Below are 17,246 nucleotides of genomic sequence, written 5' to 3'. Positions count from 1 at the left end.
AGCAATTCTCTGCTTCAGCCTACTGAGTAGCTGGGATTACAGGCGCCTGCCACCACGCCTGGCTAATTGCTTTGTATTTTTAGTAGAGATGGGGTTTCACCATCTTGGCCAGGTAGGTCTTGAACTCCTGTCCTCATGATCCACCCACCTTGGCCTCCCCAAGTGCTGGGGTTACAGGCGTGAGCCACTGTGCCTGGCCTGTATTTGCAGACATAATAAAATAAGCTCATTTTAAAATTGGGCAAAGTACTTTTTTTGCATATCTACCAGTGACCTATGCACATAGGAAAAGATAGCGTTCCTGGTAGAAGAAGGAATTTAAGTTAGAAGAGGAATGAAATACTGTTTTCTATTTAAGTTAGAAGAGGAATGAAAGGCCGGGTACAGTGGCTTACGCCTGTTACCCCAGCACTTTAGGAGGCTGAGGCAGGTGGATCATGAAGTCAGGAGTTTGAGACCAGCCTGGCCAGTGTGGTGAAATCCCATCTCTACTAAAAATACAAAAAATTAGCTGGGCATGGTGGCGCACACCTGTAATCCCAGCTACTCAGGAGGCTGAAGCAAGAGAATTGCTTGAACCAGGGAGGTGGAGGTTGCAGTGAGCCGAGATCGTGCCACTACATTCCAGCCTGGGTGATAGAGTGAGACTCCGTCTCAAAAAAAAAAAGAAAAAAAAAAAAAAGGAATGAAATACTGTTTTCTATCCACAAAGTTTGTGAGGATGAAGAACAGTGGTACTTATGTAGTTGTTTAAAGTTTAAATTGCTACAGCTTTTCAAACAGACACTTTAGTGGTAAGAAGCACATTTAAAAAATGTTATGCTTTTTACTCATCAATTCCATTATACTGAAATATCTTTACCAAATAGAGGTCTGTTTTTCTTAGTATTGATTAAAATAGCAGTGTATTTAGAAGAACCCACGTAAAGATTTCATGGACAAATTTCAGTGCATCCATAGGATGGAATAATATGTAACAATTGAGGTTGTCAGTAGATACAGAGATATGTCGACATGCAAAGATGTACTTTGCTATAACAAGTGAGAAAAAAATCAGTTGGTTACACATATACATGAACAGAATCTGCTCGTGTTAGCTGAAAATATGTAGAAAATATAATCAAACTTGTTTCTGGGGATTTGTAAGTGAAGTTTTTCCCTTTCTCTTACCTGTGATTTCTGCAATGAACATCTGAAGTTTTAGTTAAGGTTCATTAGTAATGCAATAATCCTTGGGAAGAGAAGGAATATGCTTCTTGCATAGATGCAAATAATTTCTCACATTCTATTATTTATTTTTCTGTCTGTTGTTGGCTATCTTCCGTGAACTTTTACCCTCTTCAGAAGTAGAGGGATTGTGTTTACCTGTTCCTGTAGATTTTATTGTATATACATTTTATTACATAATTATCTTTTCACTATATATAAACATGTAAAAAGTATGAATTAATCATTTTAGTTGTTATATATTTATGAAAATTAAAATAGCAAATATAAATGATTATTACTATTGGAAATGTATTGCACTACTCTATAGGAGTTTTCTTTAAAAATATTGAACTCCCAAGCTGTGTTCATCCATTCTTTCAATCCATTTAGTCATCAGACATAAGCCAGACACCTATTATGTGGCAGGCGTATTCTACTATCTCTCAAGATCCTTCCATCTTTGAAAACTTCATGTTTATCTGCTGGGCGTGAGCAAGCTGAGAGATTTAAAATTGTGGCATTAGGACTTAATCTCAATTGGAGCTTTTCCTCCCTCCTTTCAAACAGAAGCATTTCTGAAGGTAGAAAATAGTAAAAGACAACCCTTAACTGCCCTTTTGAAAATTTAGAGGTCTTGGATAAAGACTGTTTTAGTTGTTTTAAGAACTAAAATGTGGTACATAAACAGCATGGAATACTATGCAGCCATAAAAGAAGGAACGAGAGCATGTCCTTTGCAGGGACATGGATGGTGTTGAAAGCCATTATCCTTAGCACACTAACATAGGAAGAGAAAACCAAATACTGCATGTTCTTACTTATAGGTGGGAGCTAAATGGTGAGAACACACAGATACCTAGAGGGAAGCAACACACACTGGGGCCTATCAGAGGGTGGAGGGTGAGAGGAGGGAAAGAAGCAGGAAATAGAATGAATGGGTACTGGGCTTAACACCTGGGTAATAATCTGTACAACCAACCCCTTTGGCGCACGTTTACCTATGTAACAAACCTGCACATCTGGCACATGTACCCCTGAATGTAAAAGTTGAAAAAAGCTCCACAAATCGTTTCATAATTCTGTTTTAAAAAGAGAAAATTTATAACAGTCTTAAATCCTAATATGAATGATTGGAAATACCTGATGTAGATATATTGTATAAATCTAAGTATTGAAAAAAATGAGCCCATGCTATTCATTTGAATTCCAAGTTTTCTTTGGCTTAAAGTTTATTGAAAACCAAAGTAAGAATTGGTTTATTTTAGAAATTTATTTTTGTTTTCGCCTCAGCTTTCTTATTCCATAGTTCTTTTAAGAACTAAAATTTATCTAAATGCTGGTCATCTGACTGGAACCGCCCCGGACCTGTTGTAACATATTCTACTTCATGTAAGGCACCAGGGATTGTGTGATGCCCCATTATTTTATGCCTCAATAAGAGAATTATTTAAATGCCGCCAATTATAGTAAATCATGAATTGTAAGTGGTATTTCAGTGGAGACAACATGGAGACAATGATCATCTTAGAATCACTAAAATACAATGTTAGCTGTAATATTTAAAACACACCTCAAAGTGTAGGTATAATTGTATCATCTCAGTTAATTCAAATGTTGTCTTTAGTGGTATCAGTAAAAATTATAATATCTAACAATTATTGAGCTGTTATTTGTGTTAGGAACTATTCTATATCTTTTGTGCAGAGTCTCATTTAAGCATTAGAGTGGTTTCCTGTGAGAAAGCTACTATTTTCATTCCTATTTTATTGATGAGGAAACTGAGACCCCAAAAGGCTAAGCAACAGCCAGGAAGTGACAGAGCTTCAAGTAGGATTCCAGCCCACGTTGAATGTCATCCAAGGGCTATGCTCTTTGTATTCATATAGGCTGCCCTTTCATTAATACAGCGAGCAATGAGAGATAATAAATAGTGTGCTTTTTTCATGGGAAAGTTAAATGTTTGTTTTGAAGGCAGAGTAATAGCAGGCTATTCAGTGTTTGCAATTACATGAGTCATTGCTATGGCTGTAGCTAGTGCACTACAATTTCCTAAAAAGTCTTCTCACTCTCATAGGACTGCTCTACATCTGGCCTCTGCCAATGGGAATTCAGAAGTAGTAAAACTCCTGCTGGACAGACGATGTCAACTTAATGTCCTTGACAACAAAAAGAGGACAGCTCTGATAAAGGTACGCAGTAGCCAACTATATCAGTGTGAGGTGGGTTTGATTTCAATACATAGCATAAAAATGAGTTTTCTCCTTTAAATATAACTAGGTGGTGAAAGCTGTGGAATGTTATTTTGAATTCCTAGGATTTGTAATTTGTTTTTGGTCTAATACTGACAGGCCGTACAATGCCAGGAAGATGAATGTGCGTTAATGTTGCTGGAACATGGCACTGATCCAAATATTCCAGATGAGTATGGAAATACCACTCTACACTACGCTATCTACAATGAAGATAAATTAATGGCCAAAGCACTGCTCTTATACGGTGCTGATATCGAATCAAAAAACAAGGTATAGATCTACCAATTTTATCTTCAAAATACTGAAAAGCATTCATTTTTAACACTGACCTGTGTAAGGGCCAGTCTTCCATATTTGGAAGCTCAAGCATAACCTGAATGAAAATATTTTGAAATGACCTAATTATCTAAGACTTCATTTTAAATATTGTTACTTTCAAAGAAGCATTAGAGGGTACAGTTTTTTTTTTCAATGCACTCGTGGTAAATACTTTTTTTTGAAAACACTGAATTTGTAAAAGATAATACTATTTTTAAATTTTTCCCTCCTAGGATTTTTTCCCCCTAATGAATGTAAAATGGCAAAATTTGCTCCGAAATAGGTTTTACATGAAAACTCCAAGAAAACTTAAACGTGTTTCAGTGAATAGAGATCCTGCTCCTTTGGCAAGTTCCTAAAAAACAGTAATAGATACGAGGTGATGCGCCTGTCAGTGGCAACGCTTAAGATATTTCTGATTGCTCATGTGGCAGAAGTGGAAAGCGAAAAAGAGAGCAATCAGAAATATCAAGGCCAATTTGGAAATTAGGTAATAGAGGGAAAAGACCATGAAGAGGTTGTGTGTGTGTGTGTGTTGTTGTTGTTGATTGATTTGTTACCTTTGTATGGTGAGACAAGGTTCTCTTCAATTTTAGAGAATGACAGTTTTCAGTTTGGGAGAGGGAGTTAGTGGGTTGTAAACTGAATAGAGATCAATTTTAGGAGGCCTCTGAGGAACCAGATTGGCAGTGAATAGGTGGTAATGTAAGGGGAAACCCTTGAGCAGAGGGAATATCAAGTAATTAACTGACTTAGTATCCTATTCTGGTAGAAATGGCCAATTAGAGTCTCAGCTCTGCTTTCAAGTCTAGAGTGTCTGGATGGGAAGGTGGAAGATAAATAAGTAACAAGATCAAGTTGGATTTTGAGTTTACTAGACCCTGTTCTCTTACCGGGGAAAATCATGTGGTATTTTCAGCAAATGGGTCTCTCTCCTACTCCTTACTCTTTTTGGCCAAATCTTCAAATGAGAAAGGGAATTGGTCATATGGGTGAGAAATGAGACTGAAGTAATTGTCTGTTGTACTAGCTTTCAGCTAGAATTGTGCATCCCAGTAACCTGAGGAAAATTTTTAAATAATCAACAAGTCTAGGCTTTTTCTGAATATTTTGATACAGTAAGTCTAATAAAGCCTGAATATGTATATATGAAAATGTTTCGTTGAAGCCAGGCATGGTGGTACGTGGCTGTAGTCCCAGCTGCTAGGGAGGCTGAGGTGGGAGGATTGCTTGAGCTCAGGAGTTTGAGTCTAGCCTGGTCAACATAATGAGACCCTGTCTCTAACAACAACAACAACAACAGTTTTCTCAAAATCTGGAAACACTCCTGCTTAAGAACCACTGAATACATAAATGTAATATGTAAATTCTTATGTCTCAGAAACTTAAGGTATCTCTACAAGAGTTGGAGTTGGATATGTGCTTATTTCTTTAAATCTTTCCTTTCCAATAACATTAATCTGACTTTTTTTTTTTTTTTTTTTTGAGATGGGGTCTCACTCTGTTTCCCAGGCTGGAGTGCAGTGGTGTGATCACAGCTCCCTGCAGCCTCGACCTCCCCAAGCTCAGATGGTCCTCCAACCTCAGTTTTTTGTTTTTTTATTTTTCAGTAGAGATGAGGTTTTTGCTATGTTTCTCAGGCTGATCTTGAACTCCTGGGCTCAAGCGATTCACCCACCTCAGCCTCCCAAAATGCTAGGATTACAGGTGTGAGCCACCATTCCTGGCCTAGTCTGACTTTTATCTCTGTGACTGAGACATTAAAATGAATATTATTGGTAGTATGTATCAGCTTACAAAATAATACCTTTTCCTTCCTACCATCAGTTATTCACTGCCATTCAGAAGGTCTTTAGAAATTTGCTGTGAGTGGCCCTCTCAGGATTTTGTGTCTCTTTGTTCAGTCATTCAAGTGCTTAGGTCAGTAAGTCGTTAGAGCAGAGTTTTCTCAATTAGAATTGTAGCAAATTCTAAACCGGTTTTTGTCAATTGATGCTGTATTATGGACTATCCAGTGTGTCTCTTTAGTATGTAGAGCTTTGGCATAATCAGAATGGCAGTTTTAAACACTAAAAACCATGGAGTTATTAAGAATACAGATAGGAATTCTGTTAATTTAGTTTCAGTAGTCCTATGAACTGATGATTTAGTTAATCTGGGAAAATTAAATACAAATAGATTTTAAATAAATGTTGGAAAATTTTTTCAAATGGGCAGTATGAGTTTTAATAGCAATTTTTGTTGTATGTTGGAGGTTGAACTTTTGGTAAAACATGAAACTAAAGAAATACTTTACATGCAGATTCTTGCTTTATACACAATTTATCTTAGGGTTGAGGATATAGAGACAAAAGATACAGCCCCTGCCCTCAAGGAGCTCTTTGTTTAGATGGGAAAAATATTACCATCCAATAACACCATGCCAAATGCTGAGTTAGAAGCAAAGAGCCTTGGAAGCAGTAAATGTTTCAAGTGAGTTTTTGAGATGATTAGAGTTACTGTGGTGAGGCAGAGAAGGGGTGTTTCCAAGGGAAGGAGCAGCATGTGGGAAAGCACAGAAGGGTGAGAAGGAAGCGACTGCATTTTATTTACTTTCTATGCGTGTAAGTCCATAAGATCTTATATAAAGTTTCCACTTGGGTTGAGGAATATGTACTTTTTTGAATTACATAGGTTTTTGCTTTATATTGTTTTACAGCATGGCCTCACACCCCTGCTACTTGGTGTACATGAGCAAAAACAGCAAGTGGTGAAATTTTTAATCAAGAAAAAAGCGAATTTAAATGCGCTGGATAGATATGGAAGGTATAGTTCTTTCTTTTAATCTGTGTTCTAGATGGATAGCAGTCACTCAAGTCATAAATATTAAATTAAAAGATTAATGTATACTTACTGGGATGTAGTGATCAGTATCAACACAAATCAGTTAGGCAGAAAAACAATTACTTGGACTGGGCAACATAAAGAACAGTTTTAGTAGGATTCGTCTTCTCATTATATTGACTGATGTTATTTGTTATGTGACATTTTTGGTTATATGATCTTATGTTAGCTAAAGGCATTTCATATTAATTTTATGAAGTTTGAACTTTAACTTTTAGTTTACTTTATGACTCAGTATTGAACTTCTTAACCCTTTCTAATAGTTTTTAACCTCTGTGTCTTCATGCTTTTCCACTAAATATGCTGTATTAAACATAAATAGGGGTTGAAAATCCTTTTGTCTTTTCTATGACTCTGCTTTAAGTTGCTTTCTTTGAAGAATATTAATGTTAGCTTATCCCTACATGACAATTAATTGCTGTTCCCACATACTGTGGGTTCAACAGCTTTTTTCCTTTTTTATTTCCAGTGTATTTTGGTGTTTTTAGTTTTAATTGGTATGGAGAGAGGGAGTGAAGATAGTTTTAAGTGGATACACTTTTCCTTTAATGAAGGCAAGATGTAGGTGGGTGATAAAGAGAAAAGAGCTAGGCTTTGGATTCACACAAGACTGGGTTAATTCCTAACTTTCTTACTTGCTAGGTGTGTGACCTTGGGGATGTTATTTACCACCAAATGTGTTGTCATATATGAAAAGTAGGAGAATATATCCTTCAAAGTTGGCTGTGCATAAGTAAGAAAGATAAATGTAGGATTTAATTCAGTGCCTAACACATGGTTATTGGCACCATTAACTGAAACTCCTATGACTACTATTCTTACCATTGTTATTATTACTGCTTTCAGCATGCAGAGAGCTCTTATTTCTCTTACCCCCTAGCTGATTTTGTATTACAGCATATCAGTCTAGGGAAGCTGTGACGAACTCTTCACTTAAATCTTTGTCCACTTCAGATAAGTGGCCCTAACATTGTTTCTTGCCCATCAAAGGATGTTAAATTAGTAGCTTCTGCTATGCAATACCCCACTGAGATAAGAGGGTTTTTTTTTGTCCCTTCCTTTTAACCTTTGTGGTATTTTACAAAGATGAACACTTGAGCACTCAAGATGCTTATGTCTTTTAGTGCATGTAAATGTTTGATTCTGCACAGACAGGCAAGATGTTACATTGGTAAAGTATATCAAATTAGCTTTAAAAATAACTTTATTACAGTTCCTATCTCTGTCATTTTAGAACTGCTCTCATACTTGCTGTATGTTGTGGATCAGCAAGTATAGTCAGCCTTCTACTTGAGCAAAATATTGATGTATCTTCTCAAGATCTATCTGGACAGACGGCCAGAGAGTATGCTGTTTCTAGTCATCATCATGTGTAAGTGCTTACATTAAAAGGCTAGTTAATGCTGAATTGAGGTTTAAAATAATTATAACAGTTGCATCTTACATATCAGGTGAGATGTCATAGTTTGGTTCAGGTAGTTTTCGCGTGGCAGTGAGTTAGTCCCCTGCATCAGCCAGAAATCAGACAAAAAGCAAGACAAGTTAGAAGTACCAATGGGTGCGGGATTCTTTATCTCAGGACTTTTAAGATCTTTATCCTTAGAGATCCCAGCATTGTTCATTTGATCCAAGTGTAACACCTATGCATGGGATAAAAAATAGTGTCACATCTTTAATTTTTCTGATTAGTTATTTGGGTCTTGAAATGTCCAGTTTAGCGGAAAGTCTTGTACTGTCTTCTGGGGACTATGTCCTACATACTCCTTGAATTTTTCAAGAACCGAAGGGGTTCACTAAATCCAAGGAAGACAGTCCCTTTTATCAAGTCAGAAGGAGGAGAAAAAAAGACATTGCAATCATTCTGTTGTTTCCGTTGATTCTGTTGCTGCTTTGTGGCCACTCAAACTGGTCCTGCTGCCTTAAGATGAATTAGTAGATTCAGATCCCTCAAGTCTTCATGGCGATTCATACAGTGACTTTGATGTTTTTTAATTCCCATACTTATGCTTATATGCTCAGCCATTGTTCCCAGAGCACCAGCCCCCTGCTCTGGCCGCTGGGCATCCTGACTTTATCCGCACACAAAGTGAGCAAATTGACCCTTCCCCACATATTCAGAACCTAATGTGGAACCCACATCTTAGCCAGGAATTAGCTGAGACCTTCATGGTAAGAGATCCTTTGAGGCTGTTGGTCTTTTCTCTGGCAGATGTTAGGTGGGCTTGTTCTAAAGGGTGAGAGGGGTTCAAATAATGTGGCAGAAAGAGATCAGTGTTTGTTTCCTCTTTGCTACCAGATCTGTACTGTGAGGCACCTTTATAGCCTGTATAGAACGTTGGGCAGTAGAAAGTCCCATATGAACCTTGCCCTGAGCAGTGGCTCCCAGCTGTCGTTGGCCCCTTGAGTGATCGGATTTACATGATAATGAAAATTGTCCAAGCTACTTCCATCTCTAGCTCAAGATTTTAAAATATTTTCAAATTCTAGCTCACAGGAAGCCATTGAAGAGAATTCTCAGAATCTCAAGTAGGTTAGTTGGACTTAACAGAGCCAAGCCTTGTCCATGACTCATCACTAATCATGTGTAAAAGTAGGGCTTTGTGCTTGCTTCGGCGGCACATATCCTAAAATTGGAACAATACGGGGAAAGTTAGCATGGCTTCTGCATAAGTAGGCAGCACAAATCTTTGAAGCAGTCACTGGAAGGTCATTTGACTATTTGCTGACTAGCTCTAAGGAAATAGTGTGAATCAAAGCAAAATGGGTGCCACCAAAATATTGAAATTGTGATTTGTGCTGCAAAAATAGTCATGTAAGATGGTCTATGAGATGACTTAGACCTGAATAACATGTTCGGTGCAAAATATATTGTTAGTATGTATGTCGAAAATGACAGAATGTCAGCTTGCTACTTCTCCGTGGAAACTAAAAAAAAATAAAAGTAGACTTTTGGTCTCCCATGTCAGCTGGAATTGAACATCAATATAAAGCATTATCCTAACAGACATCTACTGGCTGAGAGTTTGAGTCTGTAGAGAAGGATCGTTGGTCCAAGTCAGGTCTTAACATCCATTGGTTTTTCTGCCCTTGGCATGATTGATCAACTCCGTAATAGTGGACAATCACATTATCTACTTTAATGAGATATTTATGAATAAATTTAGTTATAAACTATGACATAGTTGAGATGCCCTGAATTATAAGCCATAAAGAGTAGGACAACTGAGAAGCAAAATTAGGACTTAATAACATTTTCTGAAAACTACAACGTTTGCATATTAGAACCTATGAACAAAATACGCATTGGGTTTTATTTGGGATTCTAAGATAATTTCAGTCATAAAGTTTAGGAACAGATTATTCCATTGCTTTACTATTTCTCTGAGCATTTAAAAAATGTTATCTCGTTAAATCTTTATAACAACCTAGTGAAATAAGGCAGCAAAGTCCTCACTTTGTTGAAGAAGACATTGAGCCTAAGAGAAGCAAGTTGTCCAAGAACAAATAGCTGTTCATTATGGAGCTAGGACTTATGCAGAGTTGGGACACTTTCTAGTATGTCATGCTAATGCTAGCTAATTTACTGGGTCACAGTGCCCTCGATTTATGAGTATTTCACCTTACATTTTTTTCTTCTTTAATTAGAAGCTTAAAGAGAAGTTTGTAGAATGTACTCATAAGTGGATGGGATAATACTATTAAGTTCTGATATTCTGATATTGTTTGAAATACTCTTAATAATTCTACATTTGGTAAGTATTTTTTTATATCAGTATTAAAATAGTAATTTGGTTTATTACATTTTTATACATAGAATTTGCCAGTTACTTTCTGACTACAAAGAAAAACAGATGCTAAAAATCTCTTCTGAAAACAGCAATCCAGGTAAGACTTGTGATAGTGAATTACTTTAGTCAGTTGTCCCCAACCTTTTTGACACCAGGGACCGGTTTTGTGGAAGACAATTTTTCCATGGGCTGGGGGAAGGTGGGAATGGTTTCAGGATTATTCAATCATGTTACATTTATTGTGCTACTTTATATTATTATCACATTGTAATATATAATGAAATAATTACACAACTTACCGTAATGTAGAATCCGTGGAAGCTCTGAACTTATTTTTCTGCAACTGGATGGTCTCATCTGGGGGCAGAGTGAGACAGTGACAGATCATCAGGCATTAGATTCTCATACGAAGCACACAACCTAGATCCCTCAGATGGGCAGTTCACAACAGGGTTCATGCTCCAATGAGTATCTAATGCTATCACTGATCTGACTGGAGGCAGAGTACAGGCGGTAATATGAGCCATAGGGAGTGGCTGTAAATACAGATGAAGCTTCCCTGGCTTGCCTGCTGCTCACCTCCTCCTGTGTGGTGTGGTTCATAATAGTCCATGGACTGGTATGAGTGTGTGGCCTGGGAGTTGAGGACCCCTGCTCTGCGTGGTCCTACCATAGATAAAAAAGTAAAAGTAAGGAATTTTTGATCACAAAAGAACACTGAAGCACAAGTCATGTTACATATGCTTGTCCCAATAAGGTCTCACTATTATTGACTTCATTCCTCCTCATTTGAAGTTGGAAAGAGATATATTTACTTTGTTGGAACAAGATGTGTTCTTCTACCTGCTGGTTAATTGTCATCATAACAGTAATTTTGTTAGGACAAGATGCTCTGCTACCATTTGCCAAAAGATTGTCATAATAAATATACAAATTGCCCAACTCTAGGCTCAGCAGATTATAATAAAAGCAGAAAAACGTTTCACACTAACAAAAATGCTAGTATGCTACCTGGTTGTGGACACCTAATACATTATATAGTCCAAACTGTATGAGGACACCTTTAATTTAGCCATCTATTTATCAAAGAGCTTTTGTAAGTTAGGTTTTATAAGTTGCAGGAGACAAAGATGGAATAGAGGTAGTTTTGATCTTTAAGGTGCTCATAATAGAGCTGTCTCCATTTCATTTCTGTGCTTTTTCAACAGAATTTACAAAGAAAACATTTCTATTTATGTTTTCACTTGTCCACTTAACATATAACTATCAAATGTCTTTTAGATAGTAACCATTTTTCTAATGCTATAGACCACAAACAATTAAAAATACAGACAGGAGCTTTTTGTTATCATTGTCATTTTCATTATTTTACTACTTTATTCAGTGCTTACTGTGTGCTAGATGCCCACTGGAAGCTTATAATTATGATTTATTATATATTGATTATGTGCCAGACATATGAGGAATGAAAGTTTTGGAAAAAAGTAGGTGTGATTTAAGGTAAGCATGCAGAGAGAGAAGAATTTTTCTAGGTAAAGAAGCAGAAGAAGAATGTTTGGCAGAAGGAACATGCAGCGAGGTCGTGTGTTTGCCAGAAGGAACATCTAATGAGATTGCCTGTTGGGGAGGAAGAGCAGCAAGTGCAAAAGACAAGATGCTTGAGTGAACATGGCAGGGTTTCTGAGCAGTTCACTTTTGCTAGTACCAAAAGTGTGTGATACGAGAGGTTGGGAATGAGGTGAATACTTAGCTAAGGCAAGTTTATGATAGACTTTTTAATACTATAGAGATGAGTAGGTCTTATCCTGTGTGCCATGGGAAATTTACTGGGTAGAATGCTTTGGACTGCAAATACTAGATGAGCAGTGGCTAAAACAGTAGGAACTAGAGTTGTTTTGGTTGTTCATTGATATCCTAGGATCCCACTTTTCCCTCTTTCAGCTGTGCTGTTGACAGTGTTTTATTCACGTCTCCTTTCATGGTTGGCTAATCCGCAGCAGCTCCAAACATCTTGTTCTCACAACACAACATCGCAAGGGCTGCTTTTCTTCACATGTGTCTTTTAAACAGGGAGAAAACTTAGAAGCATGCAAGGGGCTTCCTGTAACATTTCACTGGCTGGGTCACACCACATGCTTATTCCCAAACCAGGCACTGGGAAGGTAAATACCTGATTAGCTTAGAATAAACATTTCTGTTTCTGAGGCTGAGGAGGGGGATTGGGATATTAAATATCCCAATAGACTTGGATTTCTTCTTCAAAAAAGAATAAGGAATGGCTATTGATAGGGAGCCAACAATGTGTGCTGGAGGGGCTCATTGGAGAAATTTGAGCAGGGGAGTCACAAGATTAAATTTGAGTATTAAGGCATTCTGGTTATGGTGTAAAACGGGTTAGCAAGCTTTTTCTGTAAATGGCCAGGTGGGAAATATTTTAGACTATGTGGTCTCTGTCATATCTACTTAACCCTGCTGTTGTCTGCTGTTATAGTGTGAAAGCCACCATGATTGTATGTAAGCAAACAGGCATGACTGAGCTCCTATAAAACTTTATTTACAAAACCATAATGCAGATTGGATTTGGCCTGTTGCCTATAGTTTGCTGGGATTGATGGAAGGTTCTTTACCATGTAAAGAAACCAGGAGACAAAGGAAGTTTTTGCAGTAGTCAGCTATAGTTTCCTTGTCATACATCCTTGGAGTAGCATGAATGTATTACAAGGTTTTCACCCGTCCTTAGTGAAATACATAAAGTTAGGAATCTCAACTACTTGTTTTAATATGTTGGCCTTTGTTTTTTTGGTGTTATGCTTTTTTCATTTGTTTTGCTTAATTTTTTTTCATGTAAGAAATAACATTAATAGTTGGCAGGCTTTTTTAAAAATAAAAGCCATTTTGTAAATGTTTGTGTTCCCAGTGGCCGTGGGAATATAAAGCAGAGGCAGAAGAGAGGTATCGTCAATATGATTTAGTGATAATTGAATGAGAAAGGCTTGGGGGACAGAGAGAAATGTCAGATAATTTACAGGTTTCCAGGTTGTACAGTAGTATTTAACCTGGATGTGAGGACGAAGGAGGAAATTTTCTGGTGAATACCGAAGAGCAAAGAGCAGCAGGTCAGCAGGAATGACTAATGTTTTTCTATGCACGTTTAATGGAAAATTCATGTAGGATATTTTGAGTAGGTAATTGGATAACCAGCATTTATAACTCACATCCTACTAGTTTGACTCTCACTAATAAGACTTGTCAAAGATCCAAGAATCTGGAAGTTGATGATAAATGTCCATGTGTATCACCATCAATGATCAGAAGTTAGCATCCACAGACATAGAATGGGACAGATGAACTTAATGGATAAAGATGAATATCGGAGTTGTTCCTTTTAGGGAATGATACTCTCCATGACCTGTGTGAGTCACAGCTGCCAGAAAAGAGCGAGCAAGGAGCATATGAAGGCAGCACAGCAAATTCAGTCCTAGAGTGCCCTGCTTGACTTCATGTCATAGTTCTGACTTCTAAATAATCATTTTCGGCAAAATACACTTTGATTTTTTCCCCGCTTGCAGCCTGCAACCAAACAGAATCCCTTTAGCAGGGCATTTTTGTGTTCTTTCTTTAAACAAAGCAATATATAAATAACAAAATGAAAAAAGAGAAAGAGTGTTTTTTGTATAGGCTAGTATTTAACATAAACTTCAGAGTGAGTACCAGGATTATAGTTAGAATTTACGGACTGGGTAGGAAGACTGGATAGAAATCTAAAGATTGCTGACTCAAACACAATGTGGTTTCTTTGCTTTATTGTCACAGCTCTAAATTCACAATTATTAGTTAAATTCATAGGCACTATAACTTTAGAAAGCACCTTCCCAAACCAAGTATTAAGTGATTTATTATAATTTCTCTGACTTCTTATAGAATTGACTTTCCAAGTGTTCATGAGAATTACTGAGAATTTGCTACATAGTATCATCTCAGCTGTGTCCACATGAGCTATCTGTCACCTTGTCTTAATGAATAATGGTTCACTAGGAATATTGGTTTTGGCATTTAAAGTGATCTATATCTAAATGCAGATAGGATCAGGGACCACTCTTGAACATTAATGTCCAGGCATCTTAAAATTACACATAAGGCTTTCATAATCTGACTTCTGCCCCACTCTCCATCTTTAGGCCTTTTCCCTGTGTGCCCTTTCTCTGGCATTACTGAGTTGCTGGCAATGCCCTACTCACTCATCCTTCTATTGTAGGCAAATACTTTCACTCTTTCAGGCCTCGCTCCTGCTCTTGCTGCTGCGTGGCATGCCGTCACCCTTTCCTGCCCTCTACCCCTTTTAATCTGGCTAGTCTCAATATTTAAGTCTCTGCTTGGGCATGTTTTCTAGAAAAGTCATCCCTGACATGCTTTATTTTAATTCTTTTTAAACCCTAATGCCTAGCATGTATTTAGCAGGACTCAATAAGAAATTTCTGAGTAAAATGTGAGTAAGATGATGCGCAAGACTGTCCTCTGCAGTCTTGGAGCAGACGGGACAGTCATGTGGAGGAATAATGTACAGTTCAGGTGGTAAAGATGCAGTAGAAAAATCAGTGAAGTACTAAGGCAGCCTCAAAGAAGGAGGTACCTGTTTATCTGGGGAAAGACATGCAGAATCAAGGAAGACGTTCTCATAGCATTGTTTTAAAAGATAAAAATAAGGACAAGTGTGGTGGCTCACACCTCTAATCCCAGCATTTTGGGAGGCTGAAGCAGGCAGATCACAAGGTCAAAATATCAGGACCATCATGGCCAATGGTGAAACCCCGTCTCTACCAAAAAGACGAAAATTAGCTGGGCATGATGGTACATGCCTGTAATCCCAGCTTCTCCGGAGACTGAGACAGGAGGATCACTTGAACCAGGGAGTGTCAGAGGTTGCAGTGAGCTGAGATTGCACCACTGCACTCCAGCCTGGTGACAGAGCAAGACCCTGGCTCAAAAAAAAAAAAAAAAAAGAAAGAAAGAAAATGAAAATAAATATGTCAGAATAGTGGAGGGAAACATTTTAGATATTGGGAAGACATTGTACACTAATAAAGGTGTCAGTAGTAATTTTTGAAATCATTTGTAAGGTACTATTGTTGCAGAAAACAGGAGGCAGGAGAGACCAAGTGGGTGAAACAGGAGGATTTCATTTTGGTTCACACCAGCTCAGCGGATTTGCATCCGAAAGCTGAGCCCTGAACAAAGACAGGGCTTGGCTTATGTAGGCAAGCTTACAGAAGCAGAACAAAGGCAGTTAATCATATAGTGACAGTTTTGCAACCTCAGCATAGCTTATGACCTTGCAGCTGCATTGAAGGACAACAGGAACTTGCAAATAATATGCATTTGTAAAAACAGCTCTGAATGAATGCTGAGGGGAAGGGGAGACAGTAAAGGATTTTGTTTTCTTAACCTTGCTCTGGGATGTCTGGAGCCCATACCTGTGGGCTCTGGCTTCTCAGGCAGGGTCACCACGACCTTTCCTGGGCCCTGCTTGTTACTATCCTTAGAGTCAGAGTAGCTAAGTGCAGGAAAACTTGTTTCTCTTTAAAACTAAATTTCCTTTTCTTTACATTTACTGCTTCACTATTAGGAAGTGGAGAACAACATACTGTGTTACCTTATATGCTTCTACTCTATTTTAAAGTTGTGTTTCTGGTGGTTTTGTTCATTTATGTTGGGTGGATGAATTTGTGAGTGAATGACATCAGGTGTCTCCCCAAGTGGTTTGTTGAAGTTTGGGAGAATTATTTCCTAAATAACTATTTCATGAAAAACTAAACACTCAATTTATGAAATAAAATGTTGTCTTAAATCTATTTTTATAAAGGCAATAGTTTTTAACTGTTCTAAGTGGTTCATTTTAACTGAATATATGGATTTCTCAACAGAACAAGACTTAAAGCTGACATCAGAGGAAGAGTCACAAAGGTTCAAAGGCAGTGAAAATAGCCAGCCAGAGGCATGGAAAATTTTAAATTTAAATTTTTGATTTAATGTTGTTTTCTTTGCTTTAATAATATTAGATAGTCCAAATGAAATTACCTTTCAGACTAGGTTTTGAGAATCAATAGATTTTTTAAAGAATTTTTAAATAGATTGTTAAAATTTATTTTAATAAATTCAGTAATCTCAACAGAAGAATGGATTCTAATTTAACATTTGATATTTAACTTAAAAAACATAACCACTATAAAATTTAAAATACTCTTATAATATTTTTATTTAAAATACTCTCATCTGCCTTTTTGATTAGCTTATAGCTAATCTTTCCTTTTGGAATAGAGGCAAAAACAAATTTCAGAACTTTGTTCTTTTATTTTTACAACACCCGAACATGATGAAGAAGGTACATTAATTATTGGATTATGTTATTAAGCAATAGAATTATGAACAATGTAACTCTGATGGTCCCTGAGCTGGATTCATGGTTAAGGAGTAATCATGGCCAGTGATTGAAAATCTGCAGTTTTATATTGTCAGTCACTGATACCAAGGTTAAAAATATATTCTGCCTTATGGTCTCTCGTTGACCTCAGCGTTTCTGTTCAGGGAGGGAACCAGGTCGTAAAAGCAACACAGCTGCCTATTACAAGAATCATATCTTGCAGAATGGAACCTTTTGGTGTTAGTGCACAAACACAATAACATTCTAATTTATTTCAGTTGCAGAAAATTAGTACATATTATTAAACAATCTTTATCCACTGTAATTAGTACACATTAGAATATATTAGAACTGGACTTAAGCAGATAATCTGGATAC

General features: G+C 37.2%; 1 protein-coding gene and 1 non-coding gene across 3 annotated transcripts in view; both read left to right on the top strand.

Moving 5' to 3' along the window:
• LOC100996057 (POTE ankyrin domain family member E) overlaps positions 1 to 17,246 on the top strand; it is a 60,494-nt gene that overhangs the window by 10,873 nt on the left and 32,375 nt on the right. For both annotated transcript variants that reach the window (XM_063595354.1, XM_055109357.2), the window contains 6 exons: positions 3,284 to 3,398; positions 3,558 to 3,731; positions 6,478 to 6,584; positions 7,897 to 8,034; positions 10,477 to 10,547; positions 16,372 to 16,442. In XM_063595354.1, coding sequence (XP_063451424.1) covers positions 3,284 to 3,398; positions 3,558 to 3,731; positions 6,478 to 6,584; positions 7,897 to 8,034; positions 10,477 to 10,547; positions 16,372 to 16,442 — 676 coding nt within the window. The remainder of the gene's footprint in view (positions 1 to 3,283; positions 3,399 to 3,557; positions 3,732 to 6,477; positions 6,585 to 7,896; positions 8,035 to 10,476; positions 10,548 to 16,371; positions 16,443 to 17,246) is intronic.
• Positions 9,263 to 9,369, top strand: LOC117979523 (U6 spliceosomal RNA). Its single transcript, XR_004670404.1, has one exon. It is a non-coding gene; the product is annotated as a U6 spliceosomal RNA (small nuclear RNA).

The sequence above is a fragment of the Pan paniscus genome, chromosome 13, assembly GCF_029289425.2.
Source record: "Pan paniscus chromosome 13, NHGRI_mPanPan1-v2.0_pri, whole genome shotgun sequence".
Taxonomy (NCBI): Eukaryota; Metazoa; Chordata; class Mammalia; order Primates; family Hominidae; genus Pan; species Pan paniscus.
The sequence above is the reverse complement of the archived record's forward strand: the minus strand, read 5'-3'. Positions and strand labels throughout refer to the sequence as shown.